The 24,932-nt window shown below is 40.9% G+C and overlaps 1 protein-coding gene across 1 annotated transcript; it reads right to left on the bottom strand.

Annotated features, from left to right (window-relative positions):
• Positions 1-1,167: 1,167 nt before the first annotated feature.
• atp8b1 (ATPase phospholipid transporting 8B1) lies at positions 1,168-24,580 on the bottom strand. Its single transcript, XM_042059505.1, has 28 exons — positions 24,348-24,580; positions 17,346-17,516; positions 17,131-17,228; positions 13,574-13,687; positions 13,320-13,418; positions 13,045-13,106; positions 12,282-12,354; positions 12,013-12,083; positions 11,198-11,280; positions 10,610-10,768; positions 9,739-9,827; positions 9,375-9,565; positions 9,032-9,240; positions 8,768-8,811; positions 8,448-8,604; positions 7,984-8,172; positions 7,761-7,873; positions 7,041-7,205; positions 6,121-6,232; positions 5,879-5,954; positions 5,633-5,756; positions 5,171-5,456; positions 4,753-4,976; positions 4,478-4,561; positions 4,123-4,368; positions 2,916-3,054; positions 2,675-2,805; positions 1,168-2,402 (listed from the first exon to the last, which is right to left on the bottom strand). The coding sequence occupies exons 2-28, from the start codon at positions 17,494-17,496 to the stop codon at positions 2,172-2,174; spliced, it is 3,720 nt and encodes a 1,239-aa protein (XP_041915439.1). The 5' UTR covers positions 17,497-17,516; positions 24,348-24,580; the 3' UTR covers positions 1,168-2,171.
• Between the last annotated feature and the right edge of the window lie 352 nt (positions 24,581-24,932).

The following is a 24,932-nucleotide window of genomic DNA, read 5'->3' as shown; positions in this document are numbered from 1 at the left end:
GTGCTCGCTTGTGAGTGTGTATGTGGCGGTATGTGTTTATGTGCATGTGTGTGTTTATGTGTGTGTTTTTTATTTCTGTGTGTGTGTGTGCCTGCTTGCCTGCATGTGTGTGTGTTTTTATGTGTATGTGTATGTGTGTGTGTTTATGTGTGTACGTGTTCGTGTGGAAGAAAAAAAACTCTGACTAAACCTATAAGCGCGGCGGTCATAATAAAACCAGCATATTGATTTGATGTGGAAATCTAAAGTAGGCAAAGTCAAAGTCAAAGTCTGCTTTATTGTCAATTTCTTCACATGTCAAGACATACAAAGAGATCGAAATTACGTTTCCCACTATCCCACGGTGGAGACAAGACATATTTTAACCAATTAGGTTCACAGACAAACATAATATTCAAGGCATGAAGTGGCACAAGTAGGTTCATTATATACTTACATGGTGGATTAAAATTCAATGCACTTCTGTGCCTGCATTTCACTACTCTAGTAACAGACCACTAGTTTTCAATTAAGAACCTGTTTCCAGCATTATTGCTTTTTTTTAAATGTAACGTGGCAGCATTGCAAATTTTATGATTTGCTCCAAAAATTGTTATCATCATTAAAGGACCCATATGTAAGATTGTGGCCAAAACTGGTACTGCAATCACTTTCAAATTACTGTAGAGCGATGTATCCCCTCCCCCCTGACTCGAGGTTGCCAACCCAGATGCCGAAACACTACTGACTTTGTGATTAGTAGATAGGTGGAGGGTGGCGCATCAGGGCAAAACACAACATGACATGACAAAACACAACATCAACATCAGTTGAGGGCTGCAACTTCACTTTTTAAATGACAATATCCTGGCCAGACTACTGTTGTCAGTGATATAAGTATTTGAAATGAACATGATCACTTAATGTCTAGTGACATATCAGGGCCATTTTATGATTAATTGAAATACATTTCTTACATACGGTTCCTTTAACTTATTTCCAGGACTGACCCAGTTATGTAGGTGAACATTTAATGATGTCTTGTGATAAGTTGCTGTGTTGAGTTCTGATATCTATAATTGTGGGTTGCAGTTTTGTCTTCACATGATCTGGGAAAGATTGCAGTCTTGCAGCAGTTCCTTGATGTTCTTTGTTCAGAAGACATTGAAGTTGCACAGAAATCACAAATCAGTTTATATCATTAGATATATCTTTATTCATGGTATTTTACAAATTATTTCACATAAAAATGCATCAAGCACATTTGTAAAATGCAGCTTGTCAGAATATAAGGCATTCCGATTTAAGGCCTCTTTGATATCATATTAAAATATAGTTTTAATTTTTGCAAACTGACAGTTATGGTACAAAAGATGTACAGACACAATCGATACACACATTCAAAAATGTAACAGTAACGATATAATTTGAGGCATCTCACTGATGTGTAACCCATCACTGTGTCAGTATCTGTAATTTCAGAGTGGACGTTATCCATGCTAAAAAGGTATGGCATGGAATGATCCTATATTTCTATATCAGATTTGAATGAGGTCAATATATACACATGATGATCAGTAGGTGCAAAATGCATATCATGATCCAAAAATCATGAATTTTGGCTCAAGAGAGGAAACAGAAACACACAGTTAGACTTGTGGAATTCACTTGGAAAGACTGTAAACATCCGTTTTCCACACTGAAGAGGAGACGACTACAGTTCAGGGGAATCCCCTCCTGTTGACAGATCATTAGTTTTCACCCTTTCAAATAAGACTGTGAAGGAAACCAATAAAAGTTTCATTAAGATCCAGCATATGAACACAAATGCTGAAATTCTTGCGCTAATGTATGGGAGGCTCATTTTTAAAAACATTTACCTTAACATTTAATTCAACACACACTGTATAGGCCATATATATATATATGAACAGGAGGGGAACACAAAAGCTTGAATTACACTTGCCAAATGCCAACCCTCAACACTGATACCGAAAGAAGGAAAAAGATAAGACAAGATAGAGCATCAGTCAGGTTTACCATAGTGGTCCTGACAATAAGATATTTAAAATAACAACTTAAAATCCTGAGATATACATTTTGTCATACTAATGTACAACATTAAAACCAGTGGCGGTCCTCGGTGAGCTTCAGAGAGTGAGTCTTTTAGTGCAGTGGCGCCAGGCCGGCCCTCAGATGTTCTCGGCCTGAGGGACCTCGCGGATGCTGTCCTGAGGGCTGCGGCGGGCCCCGGGCCTCTGGCGGAAGCTGCGGCCGGAGGCGATGAGGTCCGCATAGCCCCGCGAGTGGGAGAAGGCGTATGCGGAGCGCCGGGAACGCCGGCCGCGCTGGAACGCAGTGGGCTTCTTCTTCCGCTCCTCCTCCTCTTCCTCAGCCTCGTACTTCCTCCTGTTTCTCTGGACCTGTAGGCACATTCACACGTGGAAGGTTACAAACACTACAAATGGTATGAACAGGTCTCCCGTTTTCTGAAAAACTCTTTTTTACAATGAACCCCCTCGCAAACAGCCATCCTATGTACAAAATTATATTTATAATATAAATAAAAGAGTGAAAAAGAAAACGTGAAAAAAACAGGAAATGGTATTGGCTACAGCAGCTTGAAAAACATTTATACAAAACTTCAAAATGGATTTGAGCTTTGAGATTTGTTTGGTGTAAGCCAGTGCTGTACCTTATCTCCAACACCGGGCCATATGGTTTTGCAGAGGAACTGGATGCAGATGACTGGGAGCAGGCTGATGCCCACCGTCAGAATGATCGTCAGCCACAGGTAGGGCTGCCTCAGAGCGTTAGAGGCCACACCTGCCAGGTAATACAACAGCCTACTGGTTAGACCATTACAAACACTGACTAATAGGTTTAACAAAAAAAAAATACTATGCTAATGGCAGAGTGGTTACATGTGGACTAACCAGTGAATGTAAATGCTGAAGGGAAGAGGACATGTATTCCTGCACTGTGAATGTCAAACATGATGCCGAAGTAGATTGCTATACTGCCCAAAACAGCAAAGCAGTTCACAAACGTCCAGTAGGAAGTGTCAAGGGATATCTGTGAGAAAATGTACAGCATTATTACTACTTCTACTACTATTCCAACGATCATGATGATCATCATCCATCATCACTATTATTATTATTATTATTATTATCATCATCATCAACTAGATGTACCGCAGAGCGGTACAAAATATGACCGCCGCCCAGTCCAGCACATTTTTTCCACAAAAATAAATCACGCTGAAAGGCCTATATGATTCTAACTGTCTCACTGAATTGCATTATCCACACTCAATTCTGGTATCTGGTATGCATTATCCACACTCAATTCTGGTATCTGCTAGACAACAAGTACCAAAACATGATTAGTTCATAGATTTCACATGTAAAATTCATTTTATACAACCCCACCCCCATCTTGCCTGTTCATAATTCTGAGAAATTCTTGAATTGTGTGCATGTGTGCGTGTACACGTTTATGTTTATGTGTGTGGGTGTGTGTGTGTGTGTGTGCGTGCTTGTGTGTTTGCCTGCGTATGTGTGTTTGTGCATGTGCATGCATGCGTACATATGTCTACTGTGTGAGTATGTGTCATACGTATGATTACTGTGAATGTATGTGTGTGCGTGTCTATCAGTTTATGCACATGTGTGCACATGGAATGGGCTAACATGACCCCTGGAGGCAAACAAAAGGAAAAAATTGGTCATCCTAGGCCCTATGGTTCTCAAGATATTCACAGAAAACTGTGTCTGCTCTACCCTCCTTTAAGGGGGTCCAGTACAGCGGGGGGGGCTACAGATCAAAACAAAAAACGATGGTTCCATGCTATCCGTGTGGGGTTACATGCCCACCAAGTTTCGTGTACCCCGGTCTTTCAGTGTCCCGGGAATCCTTGACGGAAATTTGGACATGCGACAAAGAAAAAAAAAAAAAAAAAATCTGACTAAACCTATATGACCGCCGCTTCGCTGCGCGGCGGTCATAATTATTATTGTTATTACTTATTTACTTTATAAACACAATTAGACAAATGTTCCTGTTCACTGAAATGAGAAACGGAGGAAGGAGGTGATTAAACCTCATGAGAATGGTGGTAGGCTGACTTGTCTCATGTACCTGTAGGTTAACGGTGAATATGAGTGAGGAGGCGGTGACAACAGCAAATGATTGGTAGTCCGAGGGCGCCTCCCCATCCTGACCCATGGTCTGCAGGAAAGCTCCGTACGGAATGAAGAAGATGATTAGGGAGGTGAAGATGCCATGGAACAGACTGATGAAGAAGGTCTTGTAGTTGAAGAGGATGCCTTGCTGGCCCGGTGTATAAAGCTTTGGGAACTTCAAACTGAGTTTGTCACTGACATCCTTTGAGAAACAAAAAGATTGCAAAATCACATCAATATAAAGGCAAAGTTTTTATGTGCCGTTTTTGAGAAGACTCAATTATCTGGGAAACTGCGTAAAATAATAGTACCTGATCAAGCAGACCCACTAGGAGAACAGGCAAACTGCTGTAGGCCACATTGTAAAGAGTAATGAACCAGTCCTCATAGGCAACCTGTGGGAACACAAGAATATTTACTTAATCATGATTTATGTTTATCAATGTAAATACATCCGGCAGTACGGCAGTCATTTAAATCCAGTGTAAGGACTAGGTTCATTTATTTGAGAAGAGGACAGCTTTGCTCCTCATTATTTGGGGTGAAAATCTGTTTCCTAAGGCAGGAGGCCTATTTTGCCACTCACCTGTGACGAGTATCCACTAAAAAAGGAGTACCAGAAATGGACCAGGGTGAAGGCAAAGTTCTTGTAGAAGAAGTAGCGCAGGAACTTGCACATGCGGATGTAGGACCAGCGGCCATGCACCAGCAGGAGGCGCTCCAGGTAACGGAACTGGGCGAAGGCATAGTCACTGGACATGACAGCCTGCATGCCCTCCTGCCCACTGATGCCAACACCGATGTCTGCCGCTGCAAGAGCAATGATCATGATTTTGTGGAACAGAGGAATGCCACTACCTTATAACCTCTTTTATAAAAAACATTTTAGTTTCTCTTTGAACTTTGATTTCATCATTGATATATGACCAAAAATGGATCATAATTACTGAAACATTTACTGTGAACAGACAAATTAAATATGATCAGTCTTAAAAATGACGTACTCTTGATCATGTTGACGTCATTAGCTCCGTCGCCGATGGACAGAGTGACCGCCTTTTTGTACCTCTTCACCAGGCTCACCACGTTGGCCTTCTGCTTGGGCGTGACGCGGCAGCAGATGACGGCGCTACACTCGCACGCCATGTCCACAAAGTCCTCCTGGCGCATCTCCTTCTCGATGTCGTCCTGCGGCTGGTTGTCCTGGGGGTTGCTGGGAGATGGCCTCTTCCCCAGCCTCCTAAGGCGCAGGCGACGGCGCTTCTTCTTCTTCTCATACAGAATCTCGTTCTGGGGGGGGGGTGGAAACATTGGGTTCCATCACAAGCATGCAAACCATGAAATGGGCTGTATTTTCATTGGACGATTAAGTGTGTAGCCAAAGTGCGGACTAAGACAATATTTCTGAGTTGTTCTTTTTTCCATTTTGTTGCTTTTTTGTTTGGTTGTGTTGATTTAGAACATACCAGCCATCCACCAGTGATGATGAGCGCATTTTTCTCGTTGCCAGAAAAGAAAGGTTCTTTGGTCTTTTTGGCCTTGGCAATGGGGTTATTTCTCCTGTTTGCCTGTCGAATTGTCAGCTTTTCACTGTTAGAAACACGCAAAATAAACACAGAAAGTATGAGATAAGTCTGGAATTATAGGTAATTATTAGTAAATACAAGGTTAGTGAGGCTTAAGAGTTTGATTGGCTGTTACTAAAAACATACTTCACATCTTCACCATAATGGATCTGCATGTCATCCGTAAGCAGCTCACATGAGTAGCCAATGTTCTCAGCCGTTTCTGCAGATAAACCCGGAAATGTACAAGATGATGCAAAAACAGATACTACTAAAAAACTGCAATACATCACAACTACATACAACAATTAGCACCTCTCCCCTCAAAGAAAAATAGGTTTTCATTGTCAAAATCTATTGTTGGCCGTTTACTGACACTTCAGATTTACCTTTCTTATCTCCAGTCAGGACCCAGATTTTGATGTCAGCCTTGGCAAGTTTAGCAATCGTCTGTGGAACCCCATCCTGGAGCTTATCTTCTATTGCTGTTGCACCAATGAGCTGCAGACACACAACTCATTTAAAACACCATCTTCTCCAAATCTCTTTGGAAAAAGCTGTCAGCTTCATTCTCAGCTCATGCTCTGAAAGTGATCCCCAACAATATCGTTCGTCCTATCGTTACATTTATAATTTATGTGTGGACGTGTTCATTCATATTAGCTAGAGCGATATTTTTTTGCCGTTAACATTCTTGGTGTGAATGGCCCTTTATTCCTCAGAGGTGCAGCAAAACTAACAAATAATTATTTATATTACTGTGAAAACGTAAATAGACTTAAAATTAAAAGGTGCAGTCAGCGATTGTTTGCTAATGTTTATGATTATATTTAAATTTATTAGCAGACATTTTTTTTCCATGTAACACATATGATGTTTTAACCAAGGACCAAAGGAAACACACCAGAGAGGTAGCTCACTCTTTCACTATCCCCTGAGAAACCCCACACAGGGTTTCAATTTTTTCCAGTTTTCCTATCCCGGGCTGTCTACAGAGACCGTTTTTTTTTTCCTTTTTCAGTGTACTCACGGAATGGGCAGCTAGCGGATTGTGAGAGGATGCTTGCTGAATGTGACGAAAAACCTTGAGCTTGAAATCACGTACAATCACTGACTGCATCTTTAAATCATGTGTATTCTTTAATGCACCTTTTCTTATAACTGCTGCTTTCTTAGGTCATATAATTAACCCTGATGAATTATAAATAACTGATTAATTTTGATGTCCTTTGCCAACAAACTGACTTGGTAACAAAAACACATCAAGACTACAGGTATAAACACTGTGATGATGCTGATATTTTCTCACCATCATGTCCTTCTCCAGCAGTTCGTACACCCGGTCCAAGGCCTCCTCTCGGTTTGACGTTGCTACACTGGCCTCCTTGTGTTTCCGAGACCAGGCCTGAAAGTCTGCCTGACTGATGTCCTTGTAGCACAAGCACAAGGTCCGCAGTGTCTCATTGGCAAAGATCTAAAGGTGGAAAACACCAGGACTTGTTATTTACTAGTAGTTACTAGTGCGATGAGGACATCACAGTGGTTACATGTTTTCCCACAGTTTCCACAAATCGTTCACACTTGGTTCATTCAGGTCAACAACGCTTTCAAAAAAGCAGTAGTGGTCTTTTCAATGTAAATGTAAATCTTAAATCAGGTTTCTCGGCCAAGTATATTTGCGGATACAAGGAATTTGGTCTCTGCATTTATCCCATCCGTGAATTAGTGAACACACAGAGCACACAGTGAACACACAGTGAGGTGAAGCACACACTAACCCGGAGCAGTGAGCTGCCTTGCTACAGCGGCGCTCGGGGAGCAGTGAGGGGTTAGGTGCCTTGCTCAAGGGCACTTCAGCCGTTCCTACTGGTTTGGGGATTGAACCGGCAACCCTTCGGTTACAAGCCACAAGTCCGAAGCCCTAACCAGTAGGCCACGACTGCCCCAAAGACTATGCAACTGTGTTTCATGAAGCTGAGGCAGGATATAAAGGCACACACTGGGGTACACTGAAAGGTGCGCATCTTACATCCAGGGCCTCCTGAGTGGTCTCCTTGTGCCGTGATTGTGGGCTTAGGCGCTCGTAGATGACTGTGTCTGCCCCTTTGCAGTACAGGCGAATCCGCCCATCGGGAAACTTCACTGTAAACCCAACACATGAGCACTTCTCAGATGACTGCAAGATGACGCAAACAAACACATGCTCACAGAGTTATAAACACAATTTGCATCATAAACCAAAAGTCACTCACAAAGAATGGACATGCGCTTGCGATCGCTGTTGAAGTCCAGCAAAGCCAGCATCTCGTAGGTGGCCTCTGTGCCCATCTCGCTGATGGTGATGGTGTCCTGGGTCCGGGACAGGAAGACAAAACCAAAGTTCCGGGCAGCAGTCACAAGGGCACCTTCATCAGGAGAAGCAGCCTGATAGACCAGCTCACCTGAAAGGCAGAAAAGTTAGTTGATACGTAGGGCTTAACCAAGAGAATGGCCAAACAACTAAGGAAAAACTCTGGAAAAATTGTTACAGTATAGCCCATTTTAATAGATAGAGATAGATAGATACTTTATTGATCCCCAGGGGAAATTCAAGAATTATCTATACAGTACCATTCCTACAGTTATTTATGTTTCCTGTGAGCAATAATGCTACATTAAGAAACTTTTAGGGTTGTTTACATATTTTCATATTGGATCTTGGACTTCATTTCCTCACCTTCCTTTTCCTCCACCATGACAGTGTGACAGAGGGACAACAGCTTGAAGAACTCCAGAATATCCTTGTCCTTTTTTGACTGGATACAGGTAACGAGGTAATGGTCAAAGAACTGGAACGTCCTGTCAGCGTAAGGGAACTTGCTGAAGTCCACTGGCTGCAAAACAATAAGAGAGAAAAAAAAATCCATTAGCAACCGAGATTGTACTTACTGTAATGTATTTATTCAGTCCACTGAAATATGCTTGTAATGGACACAAAAATGGATTCATAATTATGCATTTTTGCATAATAATTAAATCTCAAAAAGGAATTATTACCCGTCCACGGTCTAAAGTCACTCCCTCCGCACTTGTGGGATCCCCTAAAATAGAAGAGAGAGACCAAGTTCATTATCAAGCAAACAACTTGGTCAAAGACTATGGAATTTCCTCAATTTTAACATTCTGGAAAACAAGAAATGTATTCTCTACTCTCGTGAAACATGTTATGCATTGATATAGTCCACTACAGTCTGCTAGACAGAAAATGGCTGGAAGATGTAGTGACCAGGTCAATGGGTAAAAGGTGATCATGAGGCTAACCATAGCTACGCCCAGAAATGGTGCACTTCTTGAAGGCCATGATGTTCTGGGTGAGAGTGCCAGTCTTGTCGGAGAAGATATACTCAATCTGGCCCAGTTGCTCATTGAGGGTGGTGGTGCGGGCCTTGGCTGGGGTGTCCTTCTCTTGGTAGTACATTTGTAGGTCCCAGTTGATAAACTTACTCTGACCCAGACGAATGACCTCCACGCTGCATGGCCAGGAGACAAACACACATCACATTTCTGGCGAGCGTTTTCTTTGAGCGTTTTCTTGCTCCCCTCTTCCATCTTCCATTTCCCAGAGAGGGTGTTTGGCAGAGTGGGTATATAAACATGTCCTTACCTGACATAGAGAGAGATGGGCACCATGGTGTTGAGGACAATGATGTAGCCCCAGAAACTGAGGAAGCCCCTGTAGGAGGCAGTCTGGGCTTTGCCATCAAAGAGGTACCAGGCCTTGCTGCCAATGTCCTCATACCAATATGTATGACCGATAGCCAGGCCAGCACACACCAAAATCAACACGACAAAGATCTACAGCGAGACAGAGAGAGACAGAGAGAGAGAGAGAGAGAGAGAGAGAGAGAGAGAGAAAAAAAAAAAATGCACCATTATAACAATAACGATTTTAATAAATTGAGATAACCAATTTTAATAAATTATATATTTGAATCATACAGTCCCTAATGATCAGTGCAGAGCCTTACAGTGTAAACCATGTAATTCATCAGCTGATCAATTTTTGTCCTCTTGAACCGCGTCTTGCCTCCATTTCTCATGATTTTGGTGTCAAATCCTGAAAGTCGACACGGTAAACGTAAACAGATGATGACAGATAAATGCATTAGGCAAGAGCAAAACTGCAAGATTTTCTTCAAGAAAAAGGTAAAAAAAGAGAGGGTGCATTTCCTAGTCAATGACTCCATGGTGTTGTAGGTAGACTGCTGCGATTTTTTAATATGAAAACAAGAAAGTATGTGATAGGTGGAGAAAGAGAATAGTACAACACTGCCTTCCTCTCTTGTAGCGCCCCAGATGTTATTAACAAACTGACATTTCACTATATTTTCTTTCTCCGGGTTTATACATTTTAAAAAGCTGCACCTGCTTAAATTATAAGGTGCTGAGATCCTCTTGTCTATTTGGCAAAGAACAGCAAAGGTACTCTGTGATTTTCTGTGTGTCCCTGCCTGTGTCCAGTATATGGACAGGCGCATCTCAAAAAAATAGATCATGGAAAAGTTATTCCTGTCATTTATTTCAGTTAACTGAAACTTTCATATATTTTTTATGACAATTTCTGTTTTAATCCACCTTAATTATTCTAATCTTGATGATTAGAGTTAACAGCTCATGGAAATCAAAATTCCAGTTTCCAGAAAAATATTATAATAAAGAATTTATAATACAGAAATGTTGACCTGAGAAGAGCTCTAATTAGCTAATTAAGTCAAAATACCGGCAATGGTTTCCTGAGCCTTTAATCTCTGTCTGGGCAGGGCCTTGGGCTTTTCCATGGTTTTCACATTTTTTGAGATGCACCTGTATGTTTGCCAATCAGCACGCAGCTTCTCTGACCTGCGTAAATGACCAGGGCGTGACTCAGTTCGGTGTTGCGCACTCTGCAGCCCCGGAGCAGCAAGTTGTCCAAATCGAGGGGAAAGCGGTCATTTTTCCAGTGCATTGTCCCTGTGAACTTGTCCAGCCGGTTGTTTGGCTCCTCACAAACAACTGTAGCTGTAGGACAGACAAACGACATTTGTAACATTTTTAGACTTCAAACACATTTTGTTTTTCATTTTCATATAGTTACAATTGTCTTCGATGCATTAAAAGTTGCATTTAAAAATGGCATTTTCTTGTGGCATCTTTTCCCTTTTCATCTAAACTTGCCTAAGCCAATGAACAGTTTTGAAGAACTGACAACCGTCAAAAATTAGTCTGTTCCAAGTCAGTTTACCATTTACAATTCTATATGCTCTGAAAAGGGGCTCTTTTTTCTATGATGGGATCTTACTACTAAGGCACTTGCTAATGTCATCATAAAAGAGGCATTTTAACAGTTAAGTCAACTTGTGTGAAGGAGTTTGATGATATGGGGTTCCTAGTTGTTTTCCAACTGAAAGATAAGTGACGAGGATAATTGGGAACCAGTTGCATAAATACCATTAAAACCAGCCATCTGATTTTCCTCCTGTAGATGTTCATCGGTCACTTTCAGCCCCATCTTGAACTTCAGGTTTGTCTCCCTGAAAGAGACACAGACAAGATGATTTATAATACAACCTTCCAAATTAATCTGAAGGGTCATGTTCTGTGGGACAGATAGGTAGGCATTGACAGGTCATATATATGGAGCACGGAAAGTGGAAGCAAAAAGAAAAGTGAATAATACTGTTCAGGATCAATTAATTGCTTTTGTATGTTTGACTAAGAGGCGTTTTTCCCCAATCCTATTAAAAATGTCCAGGTAACCAAACAATGCAAGAGTGTTACACTACAGCATGCCAGTAAGACTGCTTTGTAATGGATGTCTAATGGTGCTCTCTTTAGCAAATATTGACACATTGATTAGGAAACCGTACAGTACAGTACAGAACATGGAGATACACAATGACTCAACATATACAACTATGTTCATTTTTTTTATAGTCAGGGAGCCAGGCAGTGAAACACAGCAGGTTTTAAGTTAACCTATGTTGCATGTCAGGTCGTAAATAACATACATATAGGTAATTAATCTAGAGCCAAATACCTCATGTACATGTATCGAAATGCACAAAGATCTTAACCCAGCTGCACACCACTAAAAGATAGCTCACAAAGATGACCAGTTGAATGATTTAGCTAATGTCATATTAACGACCAATTCAGTCCATAAACCATATTTCAGTTTGAACTTTACTCAGTTTTGGAGGATAAAGCAAATATCGTCAGGATAAAACCAAAGCAGGGGAAATTCACACTCAGTTACATCTCACCCATCAAGCTCAGCGGTCTCCACATAACAAAGACTGTTAGGATTTGAACTGGACAGCAACAGAAGATCGGCCTGAATGAAATCAGATGTTGCAAGTGGAAAATGATGTGCATTAGAATCAGGTGTAAATAAAAGAAAAAACAATTGTCCCTGTTGCCTATTTCTACATAGTCAGGTAAAATCACAGAGAAATGATCTAATGCAGTGGGTGGAAAGCAACACAAAACCATATCTTACATGAGAACTTGTTATAATATATTATTAACTTACAGGAATGAAATCATTCTTCTTCAATCGAACCACATCACCAACTTCAATAAATCTCCACTTGGATTCCTGGAACCTTTAGAGGATACACATAATGTCAGACCACTGTAAAATTAATATTATTTTCATTTCATTTACCAAAGGACCATTAGTTTGCATGTCTTAAGAAGTTAAGTCATATACTCTGAAGTGGAAGTACTACTGCAGACAGTGAACAGCAAACAAGTGTTTAGGTTTAGTATTTTCAATAGTGGGCATGAAAAAAAAAAAAGTGTAATCAGTTATTACTTTTAGTATCATTTCTCATGTTTATTTAATTCAAAATATCATAATGCTTTGTAAAATATTGTACAAACATTTGATAAAATATTGTAAAATGATAAAAATATAGATGTCACTTTATTATAATATTATAAAATTGCAAAAATTAAGAAACAGCAATGACAAACATGTCAGCACTTATATGTGAATAAGAGTGCCTTTGAAGGTAAGCAGATTCTGCTTTTACCAAAGAGCAAATCCCAGATATGAAAACATTGGTGAAGGTCAGAATTTAGGGGGGGGGGGGGGGGGGGGGGGGGTTGGCTTTTAAGAACAAATCTAAATGTTTGATGAATGAGGACAATTAGGTCTATTTTTATCAATTCGCAATTCATTCCAATTGACGCCAATTTAAAAGGCAAAATGAATTCATATCACATGATATCTGTGAATCTCAGTGAGAGTAAGTGAGTGGATTTGCGATGTCCATGTGTTCTGATCTTACCTGCCATCCTGCAGCACCTCACACTTCCTGTTGTTGATCTCTTTATCCATCCTGTGCCGGGCCTAACAGAGCAGAAATCAGACCCAGAGCAACGGTCAGACCTGCCCATGGTGGCTTTATCCTTCCTAAATCATCCTCTTTGCATTTTGTGTACTGGTCATATTTTAATTAGAACCTCGGCCTGTGGGCCTGCTTACCAAGCTTATGGATCACATCAAATGTATTTGACAACCTACTAAAGTCATTCAGTGTCTGTATAGCTTCATATAACTCACCAAGTCGTCCACAAGGTCTTTGATGGCAGTGATTCCCAGCACTAAGACTAAAGGCACCAGGGTCGTGTACCAAGGCAGCGTGGAAATTTCAGGAATGATCTAACCAAGGCGAAAGACAGGACGTCAAATTTCATTTCAGATTTGCCAAAACGGTCAAGCCATTTTATGAGGCTTTGTTAGTGCTACATCCAGGTGGTACAATTAAGATGTGTGTTGTGTTTACCAATTGTGAAACCTGAGAAGCGGAGATGTACCTGTAAAATTAGCAGCGCCAGGAAGTAGAGGTTTGCTACTCGCTTAAACTGCTCATACAGATTCATGGGAATGAATGTGAGCACATTGTACTTGTACGTACGGATGGCATTTCCCTAGAAGAAAAGGAAGGATGATTACTTATTAAGATTAACATCTTGTACAGCTATTTCACCCATCCTACTTGTGACACTGTTTCAATGCAATTTCACCCATTTGTATTTAGAAACAATCAGAAGCCACATGACAAGATCAAATAACATGACACCTTTGTTGCAGAGTACATGACATCTGTTTTTCCTGGATGATTTGGTGTACATGGGTTATTGAGGCATGGGTACAGAAATACTTCCCTGCTTCACTGATTTCCATATATGCAAACAGAAAAAAACTTTCTGCACTTTCTACTCCTACTCCATACAGAGAGGAAGTACCAAGGTGCACACATGTTCAAATATGCCAACAGCACAATTCAAGACTTAGCCAACAGGTTTTTTCCTTTTTAAACAAAACAGGAAATATCACTGTTTATATTCAGAGGGCACATGGCAACAAAAGCCTGAGTAACAAAAGACCAGCGTCATTCTGAACTTTGTACCAAGATATTACAGATTCCAGGTACCCATGCCATCAGAAGTCTACTGGACCAGCTAAACAAAACCATCAAGGCACATTTCATTGAGGAAACCACCCAATAGAAAAGCAGGGGGAAGTGAGAAACTTTAAAGAAAAGCTAAATCTAAATCATGTCATTTCAAATTAATCACACATATCAGAAGACACATATCTGATGGTAAAACTAGCAGGCTAAACATATTGGGATTCCATCAATAACCTGAAACGGATGTAATCTGTTGTTAATCACATTGATCTTGGTCATATAAAGAGAATCATTTCCAAACCTAAACATATTGGGATTCCATAATTAACCTGAAACAGATGTAATATGTTGTTAATCACATTGATCTTGGTCAGGCCCGTCGCTAGAAGGCAAGCAAACCAAGCAATTGCTTGGGGCCACGAGACAACGACTGGTTAAAAATAAAATGCAACGACAAACTGTGAGCGCCCCTTTGATAGTCAACTCAGTAAAGTGCAACGACACTGTTACCGGCAATACCGGGATCCCCCTCAAGGGGGCCCCTCTCAGTAGTCGCTGACAGCAGCCAGCCAGCCAGATTTGTGGTCTCTGCTGCCGCGAAAAAAAAAAAACCCGGCAGTCATAATGAAGCGGAGTTATGCGTCTGGAAGCCAGAAGAGAAAGGAAGAGGATGACAAGAAAAAACAAGATAGTGGTAAGTGATAAATTACACTGGCTAAAATAGCTCTACTTGTCTTGTACAAATGGTGTAATGTTGCAGTAGGAAGGTTAGCCTAGCAAAACAATTTTATGTTAACTACCTGCCTGATGGCCTATGCTGCTTGTAACAAACTAGAACAGTTAGCGCAACTTTTTTTTATAACGGGATAAGGAAGACGCAGATCTGTTCCAGAATCACTGTTTATCGTATTTAATGACATAACATTGATATAGCTTTGTAATAGGTTTTGATGAAAGTGGCAGCTTCTCTGCTATACTAACTATTCGACCGTGATAATCTATTTACCAAATGGGGGTTAGGAAAACCACACGATAAATTCGGTGCATCAAAGCAGACTGATAGATAGATAGATAGATACTTTAGACTGGAACATTCATGTCTAGTAGTATTCATGCACGCCAGCTGTTTACTGTCTTTAAAGCAGTGGTCCCCAAACTACGGCCCGCCACCTCATTTTGGGTGGTCCCCCAAAACATGTCCGTGGTATATAGCAACCGCCCGCACGGGAGTACGACATCGTCAAACTATAACCTCCGCAATTTCCCCCATTCATTCTCTATGGCGAGTCTTAACAGTACACATGTAATACTCTTTTTGTCCACTGGTGGTTGTTTTGGCGCCGTTTCGCGTTTGCCATCAAAAACGGAATGAAATGTAGGCCTATCTGCAGGTAATGAGGCCTATGCTGACTGCATCAGTGCTCAAAGTATTCTAAAAGTTTATCAATGAATTGTTAATAACTAACTAACTTATATTCAAGTAATTTTTCTGTGACTTTCTGGGATAATTATTTTTATTTGTTCAAATGTTGAATGGTGGTCATTTCAGACCACTTCAGCACTTCATAAAATTCTCATAGTTTGAGAACTTTACATTTTCAGAGTTCAGAGTTCACACATTTTTAATGAAATATACTTTTGGGACTACCTGCTAATACTTTTGGGAATGCAAAAGTCTTTTTATTAGTATTATTTAATTTGAGTTACATTTTACACTGATATGGCATGATGGCAATATAAACACAGCTAACAATGGTATTAAATTGTAAAAGCCTATAGATTAAATGTAATGGAATATTCAACTAAGGTAGACTGCTGTTGTTCACAGCACTAAGCTATTTATGGTTACTGATATACTCCGAGTCTCTGGCCCTCTCTTACAGCCAGGCATAGTAAGCTGGCCCTCGGAAGAAAAAGTTTGGGAACCACTGCTTTAAAGCATCAGGTGCGTCTGTCTAATTCTCAAACATCAGAATGCTTAAATGCTATGTTAAGCTACAAGTAGGCCTAGGTCAATGTATAACATTAGCTTGGGATGTTTTTACAGTAAGCATTGGTAGTTGTGAAAGCAGCTGCATCCCTTCTAAATATCAAAATATGGAAATGCTAACAAATCTTTTCTTTCTCCCTCAAGGTGCTTTGCTTAAATTTCTCAGCCCTCAGGCCCTTCCTAAGGATACCTCCACTAATGAAGATGGCCTGAAAGGTTAATCTTATGTGTGTGTGTGTGTGTGTGTGTGTGTGTACTTGTATTTATGTTGGATTTTTAAATTGCTGTACAACCTGCACTCTTTATAGTTTGAACAATGCATCCTTTTTCTGCATAAGATGGCAGTGTTTTATTTTCTTACTTTGTGAGAACTGAAAAATGTTAACGTGAGTGTGTGTGTGTGTGTGTGTGTGTAAGTATGTTGGATTTTACATTTATATTGGATTTTATGGTACTGTGGTGTTTTTGCAAATGTTCAAATGTTCAAAACTAATGCACAGTATGTATATGCAACTGCAGTATTGCACTGTCAAAATTTTGTATTTATATAAACTGTGGGTGAACTTAAACTGTATGGCTATGCGGTGGTTCCTGTAGGCTTTGCGTGCGGTGAGGGGGCGGGGGGCTCCATGTCCATTTTGCTTGGGGCCCCCAAATTCCTTGAAACGGCCCTGATCTTGGTCATATAAAGAGAATCATTTCCAAACCTAAACATATTGGGATTCCATCATTAACAACACAGATCTCATCTGTTCAAGGCTAATCACATAGGTCAGAGGTCATAGGTCAGAGGTCTGGGCAAGTCATACCAACAAGGAAGTCCATATCTGCTCTCTCAGCAGCCGTCCCTAAAGCACTATGGTGTTTCAGTGGCAAATATTTACCCTACTGGGTCTTTTCCATCTGTGCCAACAGAAACTTCACATTGTGGTATCAACAAATAAAAAAAACACAGACAAAGCACTTACTGAGTACTTGCTCTTCTTCATACAGAGAAAGGACTTCCGCTGAAACTCGGGCCGTTTACAGTAATCTCTGTCATTTGCTTTGACACTCCAGCTCGATTCTGGAGGAGAAAGCAGAGCAGACATGAGACCAGACTGAAACTAAGACCATTCCAGTACAGTAATATCCTCCATGCAAGCACGCAATGCATTACCAGGCCAGAACCAGCCTGACTCACCACTGCTCTGGATGTCAGGCCCAGGGGCCGCTGGACCGCCATCCTCGTCCATGCTTGGGTCCAACTCATCGTCCGTCTCATCGTCACTGTAGGGCACCACTTCATCGTCTGGCCCCAGGGAACCCTGGGAGTCTGCTCGCCTCCGACTCATCCTGGTGTGTCAGGCAAGTCCTAAAGAGGAGAGATGGAACAAGGGAAACACGAGGGAAGCAGAAATTCAGTGCCCTCCACAATTATTGGCACCCCTGGTAAAGTTGACTAAAAACAGGTATAAAAATAATCTTTTGATGATGTATTGTAATCTTACAATGAAAAGAAATCTCCAGCATTGAAGGGAAGCAAATTTATTCTGAGAAAAGGGAAAATCTCAAAGAAATAAATATTTTTGACAAAAACATGTCGCCCACAATTATTGGCACTCCTATTACTTAAGTTAAATAGAGTGTCTGTAAACCTTCAGAAGTAGTTCATGACTTTCTTTTTGACTAAGGTATGAAAATAAAGTGACACAGAGGCTAAATCCCCTAGTCATTTTTCAATATGAAAATAAGACAAGAGAATATGCTACATTTAAACCTGGGAACCTTATTACGGTGCATGATATCATCAAGCCCAAGAAAAACCTGAACATTTTCAATAGAAATCTGCCAATCTCTGCCAAGACACTAAAAGTGGGTCATGATTGGATCATTCATCAGGTTAATGCACCAAAACAAACATCCAGATCAAAACAAAAAGGGTTTAGTGACCCCAACATCTGCCAATGCTGCCATTGCCATCTCAGACCCCTGATCTAAACTCCATCGACAAACAGTGGGGTGAGTGGAAGAGGAGAATGCACAAGTGTGGACCTAGGAATCTGGATGATCTGGGGAGATTTTGTACAGACGAATGGTCTTAAACCCCTTGCTTTGAATTCTCCAGCTTTATGGGTGTGTCATATGACAATATTATGAGCTGTTTTATTGGCAAAGGGAGGCTTAAGAAGGTATTACAAGCAGGGGTATATTGTGGGTGATGTGTTTTTGTTAAAAATATAAGAGTTTGGTTCCAAAATGCTACATCTCCATTTTTAGAAACATTAAAAAGTCTGGTTATTTAATTGTGTATTTTAGGCAATATCAATCAAATTGCAGTTGTGTCGTTTTGATTGAGTAAAGATAAATCAAATAACAATTCCAAATTACAGTTCTACTGAAATTACTTGGAAAACAAAAATGGGGAAAAAATGATTTAAGAAAATTCATTAAAATGGTGGATATAGCATTTTGGATCCAAACTCTTTATTTTTGTATGAGATTTTCCCTTTTCTCAGAATAAATTTGCTTCCCTTCAAGGTTGGATTTTTCCTCATTCTTTTCATTGTGACATTACAATAAATGACCAAAAGATGATATCTGATGTGCCAATTATTCTGGAGGATGTTAAAGGGTCTGTCCGACACATTCTCGTTGCATTGCCCCTCCTGGTGCTCCCGTCTGTTTCATGTGTGGGCCTACTCAATATAATCCCAACAAACTAAAAACAAACTAAAACTGGGATAAACTCAGCAGCTCCCTGCCACACCCCACTCTAGCCAATTAGCACATTACTTCACGATGTTGAGGGCAGAACAGCGGGAGTGTTTGTTGTCTGAGAAACTGACGGCCTAGAAACCTGAACACCACTTGGGATAAAAGGTTCTGCTAAATCCCCACTCGCTTTACTTCCTGGAGCACAGAGGAAAGGAAAGAATACAATTACTCGCTCCAGAAATTGCACAAGTCACTTTCTATATTGGTGTAACGGATGCCAGCTAGCTTAGCTGTGCTTGTGGAACGTTGGTAAACCTCACTCCCCGACGCCTCAAGAGTGCTGCTGGCATGCGATTGTTAGCTCGCTCGCCTCCCGATCCGAGGTGCTGCTGTTCACGGGTTCGAGTCCGGGCGTGTGCAGGGCTGAATCGCGCAGGTTCAACACAACGCAGGTTACATTGGCACATCTAAATTGAACTCAAACCAACTGAACCAAAGATCACATTGTTCACAAAGATCAGATCATAAGTCAGTTCACGTTGTCTCTCCACCACGCAGTGTCTACAAATCCCTTACTCTGTTCAATACAGGCATCAATACAGGTAATGCAAAAATGTTTACTTTAGTGCCAGTACATGTTTTCCATCATGACTAGGAACACGGAAACAAGTGTTTAGTTTGCATTGGGGTGAATCAGACCGGGGTTCGGAAAGAATGTGTTAAGGAAACAGCAATGAAGTGTTTATAGGCATATCCATTTTTGCCAGTTCATTCTACCTGGCCCCAACCAGTTTCCCAAGGTTAGAGTAGGATGAGTTATGCAAAAACAACCAGGATGAGCACATGACACCATCTGTCCACACATTTACAAGAACACTTGGTTTAAGAAAAGATTAATTTTACATGTTAGTTACTTCCTGCAAATAATCCCTCTGGGTCTAAAGCACACAGAAGACATGAATGGAATGCCGTACCCGCCCACACATTATGTGAGATTCCAATCAAGCGAGGCACCAACTCCTCAGTTTACAAAATCTCAGAAAAGAAAACATTTTCATAGTTCAGAGAAGAACAATGATATTCTTCTAGGAATACTTCAATGAGCACTGACCCACAACCAAAACTATAGCTTCAATGAAAGTCCAGTCCCCTACTGATGAATGTACATACATCCCATACACAAGAAACCATTAACACAAAGCATTTTATAACCATCAACACAAAGCATGTTATACTTATCATACTAGGCTTTACAAACAAGGCTGCAGCTTAGACTATTTTAATCTTAAAGGAGTGAAAAAGGGTGTGACTCATATGTTCAACACACCCATGTTTACTTCAACATCATTTAGCAGTGATGCAACATAGATAGATAGATAGATACTTTATTGATCCCCAGGGGAAATTCAAGTTTCATGGGATGATAGTATCACTGGTCTTTAAGTAAAGACTCAATCCAGCCCCTGCCCCTACCCACGCTGAAAGCCTTCTATATATCCTTGCTGGTTGCACATCTGATTGAGCTAATGAAGAGAGCCACTGATGAGTGCAGTCAGGTATGCAGGGAAGGGGGAGGGGCAGGAGGAGGAATGATAATGCCTGGTCTGACGAACAGAGGTGAACCCTGCAGCTCCACCCACTGAACCAACAAAAAGAAAAAGACGCAAGCCGATGGCTATCTGACTGTATATATATATATATATATATATATATATATATATATATATATATATATATATATATATATATATATATATATATATATATATACACACACACACACACACACACACACACATCTTCCATGAACTCAGGGAGTTAACGTCATCATCTGAGTACATCTCAATAGTGCCTGAGCAGTAGACCCATCAATTAAAGTCACGTTGTCCTAGATGGGTGGAGACAGTCATAAGGAAGACAAGACCCCATTAAAATTTATTTTAGGTGCCAGATCTCATATAACATAAAATAACGTACAATAATATGGAACACACAGCAATCTCTTCACCACATATCAGTCAGGCATACGGACAATGATTATGGCAACAGGTGTTTCCATAATGGTGACGGAGGCAGAGGACAGGGAAAACCAGGTTTTGTGTGTGTGTGTGTGTGTGTGTGTGTGTGTGTGTGTGTGTGTGTGTGTGTGTGTGTGTGTGTGTGTGTGTGTGTGTGTGGAAAGAGGAAGAGAGAAGGAAGGGGAAAGAGAGCTCCACAACACTGCTATAGCAACACACTAGAGCGGCTCAAAGGCAACAGTGAGACGGCGCTTTGAGAGGGACGACAGCAGGCATACCTGCGGGCTGAAACCTGATCCCACTGATTCAGAGCCTCACAGCCCCTTTCAGTCCACATCTCAACCTTCCATTCAGATGTCTCCGCGTAAGCAGTGTGTGTAACAAACGCATTCGCCTACACAAATGTCAATACAAAATTCCCACACACACACACACACACACACACACACACATGCCTGCCTCCCAAACAGGTTTCATACGCAGTCTCACAGCAGGGAACCCAGCAGGTGAGAAAAAATAATGACACAGCAGCACCATCAAAGCAACAATGGGATCATATCTAACACAGCAGCTCATGTAACCGTCTTTATTGTGTTAATGGTGGGAATGATGAAGCAACTGAGGAGGCAAAGACAATAGCCCCTGCCCCTGCCCCTGCCCCTGCCCCTGAAAACACACAAGATGGATATTGAAACAGGCCTTAAACTGAAAAGTGTTACAGACTACATTTTTATAAACAGGCACACTTATAGACATAGCTTAGCAGAGTACCAAAAGACCATCTGAGGCGACCTGAACTACACAAAGAAGAGTTTAGAAAGCCAATGAATTTGTATTAACATTTGCAACTATTTGCTTCAAATCCAAAAACAATTCAAATCCAGAGCCGTTCTGCCATTCAGTAGTGTAATAGCTATTTGCCTGTACAGCTCATGGAAACCAAGATTTTACTAATGACTGGAATGATGGGGTTTTGTATGGTAACTCAGCTTTTACTTAGTTGAAGGAGAGAGATGCCGCACACTCCGAGTTATACGCTAATTACTTTATCGCCTCAATAAAGGAATTAGCGTATAACTCGGAGTGTGGGGCATCTCTCTCCTTCAACTAAGTTTTATTCTTAGTTGCCCGCACCTCGATTTTGGTTTGTGTTTGCACCTCTCCTTCCAACTCTGCTTTCACTGTAATAGACTGTCCAGCTCCAGAACTAGACCATTGCTGACTTTCTACTAGCCTGATCACCCATCCCACCCCTCCCCTTCAGACACAAAACAGAAAAGGGTCAACTAGCTTTGTAAGTGTGTGAGGTTACCAAAGAAATTGGGTGTGGTAACAACAGTATCAATGGGGGCTGAATAGAAACCCACCTTTTACATTTGAGTCTCAACACACTTTACATTTAAAAGCCAGTGACATGTACTGCCTGAATGCAGGCATTGCTGGACAGTGTGGATTTCCATGACATGGCATGAACGGTCATCAGACCTGTGATGTAAGTCCCAGATGAACACCAAAAGAGCACAAAAAACTTCATAACATGTTCAAATCTGACATCACAGCATATTTCCAAATTCACTCAACACACATTAAGTGTATTCTATTCAAAGACATTGGCAAATTCAAAACATAAAAACTGGAAAAGATTTCTTTGATTACCAAAGCACAACTGAACTAACATCTAAAACCATTTTGCTTCCACATGATTTAGCCTATTAGCATCCTCCACCCTGCCTTCCACAGAAGCCTCACAAGCTCAGCACACCATATGGCCAAGATATAGAGAAATATAGCCATGTAGCAGTTGTGCATGTGTCACTACCTGCCATCAAGCAAAGGAGCCGGTTTGAAAACGACTGTAGGGAGCACAAACAAAGGATGCTGCACGGAACGCCACACCTGACCTTGACCTTCAAATCTGTTCAGAAAAGATCAAGTTACAGACAGATTCCTTGACATTACACCATGAGGGTACTGAGGTGCATGGTTTGGGCATCAGAGCACTTGAACTAGCTTTGCTCACATGAATGCCAACACATCAATATGGCTATAACTACAGAGCCATATTTCACCAAATCTGAATTAGACCGAAATAGACAGAAAGAGTGTATCAGCAGCACCTTCAAGGTCAAGCACCATGCCATTTGGGCACCAAGGAGTATCACTGTTCACATGTACTCTGTAAGCGTTCTACACGTGTGCAAGTGTGGATGTGTGGCAGTTAGCCTCAAGGAGTGTTATACTTCATTAAAGATTGAAAGTTACTGGATACTGTCGACCCACAGAGGAGGTGTTGAAATGAGATGAGAACTTAATGGTTGTGTACACACACTGTAAATTAACTAAATACACAGAGAGACACAAAAGAAGGAGTCCATAGCCCTACAGAAGCAATATGAAATCTTAATGGGTATGGAATCAACCAGGTGAACTCTGGTTAGCCAAGAACCTGTGCACGTTGGGAAACCCTCTGACTTAAATACCATTACCCACACACACTTTTATCTTCACCCTTCAGATACTGCCCTCTGGCCTGGAAATCCAAGGCCTTGGTTAATACAGCAGAGTAAAGGGAATGCAATTTCTTGAATTTCTCCTTGAGGCTTGAATTTCCCCTTGAGGATCAATAAAGTATCTATCTAAGCATTGTCTGCCCACTCCCTGTGGCTCCAGTCAACAACAATGCTAAACAAAGTCAACAGCAATACTAAAGAGGGCACTGAAGGATCCAGTTACAGGTAGAAGCCATCTTTGCCCAAACGTTTAATAGGCTAAAAGTGAAATAAGATATTAATACCATGAAGCCACTTCTATTAGGAATATTTTGAGAATAGGCTCCTTCATCATTCTTCAGTATTTCAATGACATGGGAGTTTCATATGAGGTCTGAGTAGACCATTTAACACCCCTAACACTGCAAACAATCATGAATAGAGATCACATAGTCATGAATAGATGTGATCTCTATTCATGTTAGTTGAAAATATTAGCCGAGCAAAGAATAGTCATTTCTGGTGTGCTGTGTATCTGGTAAAAAAGAAAAATAGTTTTTGTATGGGGTTTAATCAACTTTAAATCTGACTACAGCAACAACAGCAAAAACGTTAAATATAATTTCAGGGGCGACTTCTTACACTTTTAGTTTTAGCAAGTAATTTGTTGCAGGTAGCCTACGTGGGGAAATCGAGAATAACTACTTTTCGCCACCCTCAACTATGAGCAACAACATAGGCCAACGTAAGAAACGTTTTGACAGCACATCCCTCCCGACTTCTTGTTGTTGATCAACAATTTATTTAATTAATTGAATGATTCAAGCTATTAAAGCTGCTTGTAAATTATTAGGTAGACTACATTAAACAGTTCAAAACAACATTATGTGGCTAAATTGTCTTCTGTCTGACACCATAACAGCGTGGTGCTGCATCTTTCACCGTGCGTAGACCAACAGCAAACTGGTGTAAATAACTTACCCGTTTTCTCTTTTCTTCAACAGATCGTGCTCCTAATCAATGATGACTTATCTATTCATTTATCGAGCTATAGCTCCATGTTTCTTCGCTTCTATCTCAGTCAGCCGCTGGGTTTGGTCAACACCCTTTACCTGAGAAATGGCCACCTTTGCCTTAGCCAAACTTGCTAAACTCGTCTGACGAGGTGAGTTAACAGGTAGGCAGGCAGGCAATCTCCACCTTACTGTTGGAAAATGGAGGGCTTGGTCATTGCCAGAGGATGCCGCGAGATAAAAGACATTGTGTGCGACTGATTTAATGAGAACACGTGACCCAACAGGTAGGCTCAGGTAGATCACAGTTTTGTGTGTTGGATCAATCAATTTTGACCTAATTTAATTTTTACATAATTTTGATCAAACAATTTTCAGTGGTTTTATGAGACCCATAAGGAAAACATACAAGTAGCCTATCCCGATCTGCGTCTTATTTTACGCAGTAGATGTAGGCTATGGCACCTACTCGTGTTTAGGCTATCGTATTCAGGTTCTGGTTCTGCTTCTTTATCATCTTCGGAACTAGACCTATTTGATGATACCGCTGGGT

Source organism: Alosa sapidissima, chromosome 13, assembly GCF_018492685.1.
Source record: "Alosa sapidissima isolate fAloSap1 chromosome 13, fAloSap1.pri, whole genome shotgun sequence".
NCBI classification, from domain to species: Eukaryota; Metazoa; Chordata; class Actinopteri; order Clupeiformes; family Clupeidae; genus Alosa; species Alosa sapidissima.
Note: the sequence above shows the minus strand (reverse complement) of the source record. Positions and strands in the feature narration are given on the sequence as shown.